The sequence below is a fragment of the Pteronotus mesoamericanus genome, unplaced genomic scaffold, assembly GCF_021234165.1.
Source record: "Pteronotus mesoamericanus isolate MK-2021 breed Mesoamerican mustached bat unplaced genomic scaffold, CSHL_Meso_final contig_169, whole genome shotgun sequence".
NCBI lineage: Eukaryota > Metazoa > Chordata > Mammalia > Chiroptera > Mormoopidae > Pteronotus > Pteronotus mesoamericanus.
In genome coordinates, this window is record NW_026555068.1 from 17,355,324 (window position 1) to 17,367,567 (window position 12,244).

Below are 12,244 nucleotides of genomic sequence, written 5' to 3' on the forward strand. Positions count from 1 at the left end.
TAATAAAGAAATCTGTAGTTATAGTTACAGAGCATCAAATGTAAAAAGAAAACAATAGCTATTCTTAAAGAAACTTGATTTTTAGAGGAAATACACTGTGGAAAGTTATAACTGGAACAACTTTTGCCCATGGAGCTGAGTACTCGACAAACTTAATCCCTGCATCTCTCACAGCTGCACCTGGGTTTCTAGACAGAAAAATGAGTTTCAGTAGCTGTATTAAATTTATTGAAACTAGAAATCATATACACATAAAGTCATCTTAATGGAAAGTTTGTGATATTCCCCTTATGTGCAATATGATGTTATTGTATTGCCTCCCTAATTCTCTTTAGAGCTACTCAGCTTTTAATATCTAACCAACTAAAACTCACTAGTCTAAGAATTCTACCATTAGGCCTTGTAGGACATTTATGAGAAAGTCCAGAAAATTGTGCTCAGTTCAAAGTAAACAATGCCAGAAGAGCTGTGTTATATATCCAGAGAATCAATGATGCTTCTTTGGATACTGAAAGCTTCCAGAATTCAGAGAAGGCAGAAATTAAAGGAATTTTGGTGATAACGCCAGGAGACACCACTGACTTTTTCTTATAGCATAAGTTGTATAAAACCAAAAGGCTGAAAGTGAAAGAAATAGGGGTGGCTTCCTAAAATAGACACATTTTCTTCATATGTTATAGGAGATTTTTCTGTGTATCTTTTTCAGTGTCTTTAAGAAAAATTCCATGAACCTCTGTTAAAACAAGAAGTGACTAAGGCGTATCCGATAGATTACTAGAGGCAAATGGTCAATGAGGAGTGGGAAGAGCAGTTTGACCTAAAACCTCATTCTCTGCGCCCCTGCAAACCCTTGGTCTCCATAACAACGGCCAGATCCCACTGACTTCATCCCCTGGGGACCGTAGCGCCGTTGAGACTCCTGGGTTTAGCTGCCTACACCCCTAGACCCAGAATATTTTGGGGGCTCCAGGCACCATTCCCCAAAGCTGGCTTAACTGTTACCAAGACTGGGGTGGGAGGAGAAGCGGTAGGAATGTCATGTATACTTTCTCCTAAAAGTGATACTGACCGTGAAACAAACAAATATCGTAATAACAAAATACAAATCAATTCATTTTATATTGAAAGCAACAGCTTCCTTCCACAATTAAGGGTAACTTTCAAAGTTCTGATTGGTTGAATTAAGTGACCACAGGTATGATATTTTTTTTTTTAATATTAACGGTAACTAAAAAAGGGCATTCGCATTCCTCCATCAAAAGTCCAGAAGCTTTCGTCGTGTAGTCAAAGCACCCTTCGCCTTAATTTGCCATTTTTATGACTTGAGCCAACTTTTTACATCTCATTTTTGTTGGACTTCCCAAGGTACGATTGCAAATTATTCGCGACCTTGCGTCCGAAGATCAGGAAGACCGTTCGGGCATCTGACTTTCTCAGAGGGGCCCAAGGCCCACCCCGTGCAGGTGCGGCGAAGGCCCCGTTAGCGGAGGGGCGCTCGACACCCCCGCAGCCCGGGGCTCGGCGCTCGCGGTCAGGTGTCGCAACGGGCGGGCGCAGTTATTTCTGTCTGCGGGGTGGGACTGGGAGTGCGGGGCGAAGGAGCAGCCGCTTTCTCTTCCAGGTTCTCGGTGGCCAGAGACCCCGGACTCCCCCAGCTTACAGCTGCCCCCGGGGTCCCCACGCCACGCGTTCATTAAGGGTCGCCCTCGCACAGCAGCGAACCTCCGCGCGCCGACTTCTCGCGAGGTTTCCCCACCCCCACCCCCCGCCCGCCCCCTCCGGGTTCTGGTGCAGGCAGCTCCCGCTATGGCTGCACTGAGGAGGCTCTTCTGGCCACCGCCTCGACTCCCGCCTACACCCTCCCCTCATCATCCCTTGCCCGGGCCCTGGGGGCGGCCTGTGGGGACAGCCCCGGGCCCTCCTGGCCGGCCCTTCTCCTGCCGGGAGGAGGAGGAGGGGGCTGTGGCTGAGGCGGCGTGGAGGCGGCGGCGGCGCTGGGGGGAGCTGAGCATCGCGGCGGCGGCCGGCGGGGGTCTGGTGGGCCTCGTGTGCTACCAGCTGTACGGGGACCCCAGGCCCGACCCCACGCGGGCGCCGACCCCTGGGCGCCCCTCCGAGAGCGCGGACGCAGAGCTGGAGGACGCGCCCCGCGGACTGGGGCTGCTTCCCATCCCGGTCGCCGCTGCCAAGGAGACGGTAGGTGCGCGTGCGCGCGCGCGCGCGCGCGCCGGCCCGGTGCGCCGGTGACGTCCGAGGGTAGGGCCGCCAGGTGTTTGGGCCACCTGAGTGCGCGGAGGGACGGTGTGACAGCCGCGCAGGGCGCGACTTGAGGCCGTGGGCCACCGTGACACTGGAGGCTGTCGCAGTGTCAGCCCTGCGGCCGTGGGCAGGGACCTTCTGTGACCAAGACCGAGACCTAGGCCAGGCAGCCCCCGTGCGTGTCGTGTGTGTGTGTGCGTGTGTGTGTGCGTGTGCGCGCGCGCGCGCCCACCCCGATGTTGGGAAGACAGGGACAATGCTCTCATTGCTGTTTGAGAACCTTAAAGGCTGCTGCAGCCATTACCTATCAACGGAAACCCCCACCAGGACAAGGCAAAACAGACCCCGAGGAAGAGGTCAAGGGCATGACAGGCAGAAAGTGGAGGGTTGCCTCTGGGGCAGGAAGGAACTCCCGGGCTGAGCCGGGCAGCAGCATATGAGCCGGGCGGTCCAGTGCAGGGCAGTGGTGTCAGGTCCCAAAAGACGCCATTGTATAGAGGTTTATTAGTCGTAAAGAACCGAATGCCAAAGCTGTGTAGCCTCCGTAGTATTACAGGTCAGAAAGAACGAAGAAGTCGCCAGATTAGAAAAGAAAAGAAAAAAAATACTGTTCGAAAAGATGATATCCCACCCACCCCCAAAGGTAGACTCTCTTAAGTAAGGGACAAGTGAGGAGAAGGATAGGACAGCACAAGTAGGAAACTGAATGAGGCTGGCTCCTCCGGAGGAACTCCAAATGCAAATGTTCAAGAATCATGCTGTACTTAACGTAAGGTAAAGAAGAGTGGAAGGCAAGAGAGAGCAGAGGCACGATGCTATTGTTACAGCAATATAGGTAACAAGTCATGTAAATAACTAGGAAAACCGTCTAGGGATATTTTCCTTGCAAGACTAGAAGAGCGTGGATGGTTTAGAGGGCAATAATTTAGAAAAGAGGCAACGATTCTGTTTTTACCTTTATTCTTTGCCCGGATGGGCAGGGGTGATCTGATGCTAGAGGTGCGTCATTTCTTTGGGTTGTGGTTGTTGATGCATTTAGGTCAGGGAATCCACTTGTGGAACTTCTGGCAACACGTCACATAAGGTACTTGTATGCAGTGAGCACTTAAAATACTAGCAAACACCTTCAACCTTCATCCCTCAGCGCGCGTGCGCGCGCGCGCACGCCCCGCCCCCCTTGTGTCCTGATTGACCAAGACAGGACTTTTAATCAACCACAGTTGATTTGGGAACAGAGTAGGAACATAGGAAACAACCAAATAGTGTTTTATTTTCTTCTTTTTAAAAACTCATTTTACTTTTAAAGTTGAGAGACAGCCCTATGCAGTTTTAAAAGACCACACTCAGAAAGCCAGGACTCTGGCTCCACCACTTAGCCGGTGTACCGTTACCTAACCTCTCAATGCCCGTTTCCTCACCTGTAATAGGAGGTTGATAGTGTCTTCCTTGCAGAGTTATGAGAGTTAAATGAGATAATATATTTTTTAAAAAGAATGATACCCTGTCATGTACTGAGCACTCAATCACTTTATTTTTTATTTCATTTAGTTACTTATGGATCTATTCACTTACGTTATTATTGCTTAATTATGAAAAATACTTGTGCGTAGTTTTGGAAGTTCAATAATACCGAAGTCCTGTGTCTTACCCTTCCCAATCTCCAGTTATACATTCTGATCATTATTTCTTTTCTATGTGACCTTTTTCTTCCTCTGAAAACTTTTATAATCTTCTGTGTATCCCCGGTGTTTGAAAACTTGGCAGTAGTGAGCATTGGTGCGGGCATTGTTTCATTTATTGTGCTAGGCACTGGAGGGCCCTTTCATTATGGAAATTCATGTCTGAAAGGTCTGTAAACTTTTCTTGTATTATTTCTCTGACGATTTTTCTCTTCTCCATTTTTTTTTTTGAAACCTGGAAGTTACATCTTCTTTTTTTGTTTGTTTTGTTGATTAGGTTCCACTTATAGGTGAGACAATATGGTATTTGTCTTTCACCCCTTGGCTTATTTCACTTAAAGTAATGCTCTCCAGTTCCATCCGTGCTGTCTCAAAGGGAAGGAGCTCCTTCTTTCTTTCTGGTGCATAATATTCTGTTGTGTAAATGTATCATAGTTTTTTGATCCACTCATTTATTGATGGGCACTTAAGGTTGCTTCCACCACTTGGCTATTGGGAATTGTGCTGCTATGAACATTGGGGTGCATAGGTTCTTTTGAATTGGTGTTTTGGGATTCTTAGGGTATAATCTCAGCAGTGAAAATATTGCTGGGTTAAAAGGCAGTTCCATTTTTAGCTTTTTGAGGAAATTCCACACTGTTTTCCACAGTGGCTGCACCAGTCTGCATTCCTACCAACAGTGCACTAGGGTTCCCTTTTCTCTACAACCTCAACAGCATTTGTTTGTTGATTTTTTTCTGATGGTCATTCTGACTGGTGTGAAGTGGTAAAGTTACATCTTCTGACAGATCCTAATTTAATTCTAATCTTTCTTGTATTCAAGCTACTTACTCTTTTAGTTGGTTTGTTTTTATGGAAGATGTCCTTATCTTCAGAGATGACTATCTTCTAATGTTTTATCTCAGTTATCTATTCAGTGTTTTTTCTATTCAATGTTTTATCTCAGTTATCCTAATTTTTTAATTCAAAACTATTCTGTGCTCTCTGCTGCTCATGTGTTACAATTTTCTGTTTTGTTTTATGGCTGCTACATTTCTCTTTTTACTATAAGGACATGAATCTTAGTTTTGCTTTTAAATTGCATTCTGCTCCATGCATTGTGTTGTTTCTCCCAGGTTCTTTTTTATGTTTGATTTTCTATGCTTTTATTTTCATTTTGGAGGTTTTCCCCACATATCTGTGGTCATTGCCTATCTGTTTGAGACCACTCAGAAGCTCTTTTGTACAGGAGCATGGCCTTTTATTTGGTGACCTGGGCTTTTCATGAGAGTAGCATCCACATTTCAGTATTTTATAAATCTTTTTCTCCAGGGTCATTGAGCTTCTCCCAAGAATAGGAGAGGCGGGAGGCGCAGCAATCTGGATAAAGGCACACATGTACATGTGTGTGAGAACATGTGTGTTAGAGGAGTATCCAGTGACATGTTGTTTTCTGATCCTCTGTTTTCAGCCCCACCACCTTCTCTGCCAACACAGCTCCTTGTGTTCTGAAAGCTTTCTCCTTCCTGAGGTCTGTAGCCCAAACTAGCTCACCTCCATTTGGTGTCCTCCACGGTACGCAGGCCGTGCCTCTGCTCCCCTGGCCAATTATCGCTCCTCCGTCTCTTAAAGTTTATAAAAAGTTGATGAATTCTCATGAGCGTTTTGGTCTCCTCTCCTTTCTCTTTCTTAGTTCTTGTATGTTCATACCTTTAAAAAAAAATCCATTGTGATTTTAATGTGGTTTTGGGAGGAAGAGGTTGAAAGAAACTCATGAAGTCGATCTGCCATTTTTCAGAAATATTTTAAACCAGTGTTGCCCCTTCATTTATTAAGCTTATTTGATTTTCCTGAAGTGGTAGAAATTTCTTTTGATGTTTAAAACTATAACTAAAAACCCTTGATTTATAAAGCCTCTTTTAAGTAAGCAGCATATATATTGCACATAGCCTAGCATATAGACTAACCTGTGTGTGTTATGAGACTAATTTAACCGATGGCATTCAGTTAACCTACAGACATGCAGTTCTGTTACCATAGCCTTGAAGATTTTTGTTTTAAAGACATTGCCTGTGATCTTCCAGAAGGCATTCCTGACTCTATCATGTACATCCAGATGATGACTTCTTGCAATTATTTGTTAATTGTCTGTTTTCTCTGCTTGTCTTAGCCCTTTAAGGAGAGGTATCATGTTGGTTTTGACCACACTTATATCATCATTACGTGGGGCTTAGCCTTGAAAAATAGTTGTCAAATCAATAAGCTTATACTAAACACTTGCGTGGGACATGCACTAGAAACGGCACAACTGCGTTCTGTGAAAATTAATAGTTTAATATTTTGTTTAGCTAAAGTAGTTATTTATAGCATTAAAATTGGGAAAACTTCAGTTAAGGTCAAAATTCCAGGCTTTGGGAAACCAAATCACGTGACCCTGTGTTTATTTTAATTGTGCAAGTTTGGCTTGCCAGATTTCTTTTCAGTAAACATGGCCTTGAACGTTATTAATATTAGAAGGCAGTGTTGACAAGATTCTGTTTAGAACTTTACAGTTTTAATCTTAAAGTATTATTTTTATTAGTGGAAAAAATTTTTGTTCTATAACTGCCTTTTTGTTTCAGGTCCAGAATTTATCTACTACATGTTTAACACACTTTAATCCAGTATTTTACTTGTGATATAAACTGCATAATCTATTTTATGATTCGTTCATCTAAAAAATCTTTAAGCAACTTAATTTAGTTTTATTTTCAAATGGAAAAGAGAATAATACCTGTATTTCTTTGTATATTTCCATAATAATTGCCAGTAATTATGCACTTTTAAATTTCACTTTGTATCTTTTCCAACCTCTTTTTTAAAGCAGCACATTTTGAGACATGAGGTTATGCTTATTCTTTGCAAAATACTGAAGAATTTGCCAGATGGGTCAGTATAGAAAAGTCCTAATTTTTTATAGAGCAAGGGAGGTGACATAGGTGTGAGACTGAAGACAGGTTAATCCAGTGTAAAATAACTCTGCTGTACAGGAGGCTAAACTAAGCGATCCCCTCTTTTGGTTTTCTGAATCACTCTCTGATAAATCCATCAGATTCTACCTGCGTTCCAGCCAGTGGCCTGACCGAGTTGTAGATTCACATATAACAATTTGAGTGTAGATGTTTTTTCTAAGTAAATCACAGAATAAAATTTGGGTGAATTGGGAAATAATATCCCTCTTTTTGGTTATAGAAAACCAGGAGTTACAGAAATGCATAAACCTTTTGTCTGGGTTACAATGAAAACTAATTACAGCATTTTATGGATATCTTTTTATTCAGATTCACAAAAGGAATCAGGACATGAAACTGTTATGACCTTGAACATAAAAAAAAATTCTCATCTGTATTTCTCTTCCAAGACCTAGAAATTGTCAAATACTGCCTAGTAATCAGTTTGAATGAAGGTATATAACCGGTCCCCCCTCTCTTCGGTCTGTGTAATTTCCACATTAAAAGCATAAATGAAAACACAGAATTGTATTTTGATTGGAATTCAGGTAGTAGTATTTGAACTTCATGTGACTTCCTGATTGATTGTCATGTTCTCACATAAAACCCTGTTTATATCATTTTGGGCTAGACTGTTTATGAGTACTAAGTGTAGTGGCACTCTTATTGATTGAATATATAATTTAGCTTTAGTAATTTTTGAGCTGAATGATTAACAAAGACACTTTGGGATTATTAAAACAATTATACTAACCCTAAATTTATGAAGCTTCTTTGAGGGAGGTTTCATTCATCCCCTTTTAGCACATAAGCCTTGGGTCTCATAGATTTTAATAAATTCTTATTTGATGACAAAATGAATGAATTCTATATCCAGAGATAAACTATAATATTTTTATTATCATAGTTCTTTAGAAATCTTGCTTTTACAAAATCATCTCACCCATGCTTTCCCAGGGAAATGGCAGTGCAGCAGGGAGAGGTTGCTGGATTGGACAGAGATTTGGGAGGTGGGGTCAACAGGATTGGTACCGATTAGATTTTAGGGATGAGGGAGGTGGAAGAGTCTAGGAGGATATTCAGATTTTCGTCTCGGGCTGCTGGGTGGATTGTGCAGCAGTGCACTGAGCCTGGGTCCTCAGGAAGTAAGGTTGGAGGTCGTGGGTATGGATGATGATTTTTTAACTTGCACAGTGGATCAAGGTGTCTTTTGGACAGCTGAAGTGAATGCCGGGTGGATACATGGTCAGCAGCTCAGAAGAGAAATCTGTACTACAGGAATGCATTTGGGAAACAACAAGTGTTAAAAGTCATTGAATGGATGACACTGTTCAGGATATACAAAACAAGCAGATAAAGGGGCCTAAGGAGAGAGTCCTGGCCAGCATCAATGATTTAAAAGACTGACAGAGAAAGGGAACTCTGTAAAAAGCTGAGAAGGCAAAAGAAAGAAAGGTAAAAGAAAGCCAGGAGAGTCATGGCAGCCAACAGAAGTCAGTACATCAAACATGAAGGAGTCAGTTACCGTGAACGCTGCCCGAGGAGGGGGACTAAGATGAGGGAATGGCCTTGGGTTCAGCCATAAGGAGGCCATAGTAATCTTGGCGCGGTCTTGAAAGTGATGATCAGATAGTTGGATAAGTTGAGAGTAAAGGAAAGAAAATATGAAGCAGACAAGATGAGGTGAAAACCTTCCATGAATTTGGCCAGGAATGGGAGGAGAGTGGGCTGTAGTTTAAGGGACATAGAACTGATTCATTCTCTCCCTCTGCTCCCTCCCTTCCTCCCATCCTGCCTTCCTCCCCTCCCTCCCCTCCCTTCCTTCCTCACATATGTTTAAATGCTAAGAGAATGAAGAGGAACACTAAACCCAAAGGAAAGAGGATAATTTATTTGCCAAGGACTCAGGTGGAGATGGGAGAGGAAAGTGAAAGCACAGGGAAGAGTTTCATTTTAGATAATGGAAGCGATGCCATTTCCAGTGTAATAGGAGGAAGGATGGGAGGAAGCAGACAGTGTACATGATTATTGGTAAATAGTTGAAGGAGTCCTTGCCTGATGGCTTTTATTTTCTCTGTTAACTAGAAAGCAAGACAATAGAAATCTGTGGAGATTTGTGGGAGAGTGGGGGATAGAGCTATTAAAAAATTAAAAAACCGTGAATTTTTTTTGCTTCTGTTTTGTATTTTCAAGATTAAATGAGTTTTTTGAATGATAAAATGAATTTTTAGCTTGCTCATGAAATGTAGTTTGTTAATGAATATTTTTACATGGTCACAACTTTTGCTGTTCTAATTCTTGTGTATGTTATTACCTCTTTTTGAGCTCTGTAAACCTTAGTACTTAGTAATTGTTTAGCTGTGTAAACAATTAGTACTTTTTTTACCCATGATGCAATATTTAACTTACATAGGAAATACATCAGACTCATACTATAGATTTTTATTCTTTTGTTTATACTTGATGGGCAAGTTTAAACTGGAAAATGTTAGTTCTCATTGATTTTCTGTAACTGTTGTGCCTAACACTGAGAATCTGAATAACTTTATTTTGTGTAGTAAAAACACTGTTGTATTGGAGAAAAATGTATTAAAAAAATCAAACAAGTTCTGTTTATGACATTATTTATCTAGCATGAAAGACAATGCCTAATCATTTGTGTACTAAACAGGATTTTCTAAATATATTACTTTTTTTACCTTTCACTTTCTGTAACCCTTCTTTATTTTCTCAATGTGTTGATAGATATAAACTAAGGTAAATGTGGAACTTTTTTAGAGCTATATCATTTAATTGACCAGCATCGTTAGTGTTTGCTCATTAAAGAATTGTTTTTTCCAATTTGGGAAAGTAGAATACACGTTTTTTGCTTTTTTCTCCATTCACTAAATTGCCTTTTAACCATTTTAATAATCAACTCTGTCCTCAGAATTTAGACATAAGAAGTGTATATAAAAGAATTTTGAATAATTTCATTTTTTTCTGCTTTCAGATAAGGGTGACATCTATCCAATTGATACTTTAAGTATTGACTAGTATTGAATATTTGGATTATCCCTTTCCCTGGAAGGAATATAATGGATTGTTCAAACTGCTTGCAACAATTCAAAGTGAATATTTTCTAAAAGACTTCGCATCATATCAGAAAGGCTCTCATAGATTAGGTCCAGTTTAAGCTAGCTCCAACCTGATAGTTCTCTTCAAATAGGATGACCTAAACTTCTTTTTTTTTTTTTTTTAGTGTTATATTCTTTTTTTTAAATTTTATTTTAATTTATTTTTTCAAATACATTTGTTTCTGCCTACCCCCCCCCCCCCCCCGCACCACTTCCCTTGCCCCCTCCCTCCTAGCAGAGTGGCTCCTTAGGGAGTTTAAGTCCTTTTGAAAAAACAAGATGACCTAAACTTCTTACAACCACTTTAAAGTTATTCTTACTAATCTAAAGATGGGATGTAATTTATAATTCTCTATATACATTCAAGCCCATTTACTCATTGTCCCCAGGAGATTGAGAAAGGTTTTAAGATATCACTACCATCAAGATCATGATGGAATCCTAAGGACAATAATAGGCAGTTTTTGGACTAGGGTTTGTGGTGAATGGAGATTAGTGTGACTTGAGTTTTCACCATTCAGTCTTTGTCGTCACATGGCTTCCTCTAGACTGTTTACTATCCATGTAAATGTGTCACAGCAGAATTTTATGTCCTCATAGTGTGAATACAGTCTTAGTAACCTTTTGGTCCAGCCTGTGTGGATGTGCTAACATACCTGCCTGTCATGTTCTCTGCTGATCTGTCGGCCCTGGTGAGTTCCTGATCACTGTAAAAGTCAGGGAAGAGTTTTGATTTAAGTCTTTTTAACACAGACTTAATCAAAATCAAGACACTCTATTTAGGGAGTAAGTTTAAATCTATACTTCATACTGGGATCAGTATTCTAAATATTATTAGTAAAAGTACAAATACTGGATGCTTTTGTGAAGTAACTATCATAAATATTTTACATATGTATCACCAAGTAATTAAAGTCTAGAACTTATCCTGAATTATTGTAGTACTTATTTTTTAGTTTTTATAAAACTGTAGGGAGCAGGCCAACTTCTTAAAGTTCCTGCCCTTTGCTGGCAAATTATAGGAGGATAGCACTTTGTGTCTTTGGTCTTCTGCTTGCATCCCTTGCCCAACAGAATTTGGAACATGGCTAAAGCCATAAATTGAGTTAAATATTGATCTTCAGGAGAATGATGAAAATTTGAAGGACATGGAGAAGTGAAGCAGTGAAGAATTTTCTGAATGTCAGATATGTAAGAGCAGAGGTAACTCAGGTAGTAGAGGTAGTAGGCGTGTTTTGTTTGATTACAGGCTGATAAAGAAGTTCTTCCTTTTCTTTTCTTTTCTTTTTTTTTTTTTGTGGTATGTTTTATTCTGGAAGTGTTCTCTTAGACTCTACCGAGAAAGTGGCATTCTTAAATGTAATGTATGATACAGGTATCTGGAGTTATGCTTTCTTAATTGTAGGATAGCAGAGTGGCTCCCTAGGGAGTTTAAGTCCTTTTGAAAAAACAAGATACTGGGGCACGAGAGGATGAGAGTCACCTACCCCAGAGTAATTGGTGAAGACGCTGTGGTATACCTGCTGATGCTTCACTTCACCACACCCTGGTCCAAAAGCAATTTCGATCTTCATGAAGATGTTTAGCTTCTGCTTGTGAAGGTATAGATCCTCCTCCCTTCCCTTGCCCTCATGGCCTCCCTCTACAGTGATTTCCTTGCCCGTGTCTACTTGCAACTGCCCTCTACAACACCTCTAAGCTCAGGAATTAATGGGATCATGAAAATAACATAATTGAAATAGTGAAGCAGGGTGCAGTAAAGAGAAATTGGCTTAGGGTCAGGAGAAATGAGTCAAAATAATGACTTTGACTTTCTTACCTGTGCCCTATATAGCTGAGCCAGCACCTCTTAATTGGCTTTCCTGGACATCTCAGAACAAACAAACGAACAAACAAAACAAACCGTTTAGTTTACATTTCACACTGGCTAAAACTTAGTCAGTTGGCCCAATCTAACTGCAACAAAGCCTCAGAAATGTAACATTTATTTCTTGTACTATTGTGCATGGCTAAAAATCAAAGTTTGCTTTCTAAGAAAAAACCAGATAATAAGTAATAGGTTATCTATCAGTCTTTGTTATGTTTACAGTGTATTGTGTTAGGAAATGGCTTTTGAATGAAATGAAAATGCTCATAAATAAATTATGGAATGCCCATTTAATAAAATCAGTTGTTTTGAGTTCTGGTTTTAGCAATACAGCATGCTACATAATTTGTTATA

General features: G+C 40.7%; 1 protein-coding gene across 1 annotated transcript in view; it reads left to right on the forward strand.

Moving 5' to 3' along the window:
* The first annotated feature begins 1,793 nt into the window (after positions 1-1,793).
* Positions 1,794-12,244, forward strand: part of MICU3 (mitochondrial calcium uptake family member 3) — a 77,166-nt gene continuing 66,715 nt past the window's right edge. The window contains exon 1 of the mRNA XM_054566102.1: positions 1,794-2,196. Coding sequence (XP_054422077.1) covers positions 1,807-2,196 — 390 coding nt within the window. The 5' untranslated portion in view covers positions 1,794-1,806. The remainder of the gene's footprint in view (positions 2,197-12,244) is intronic.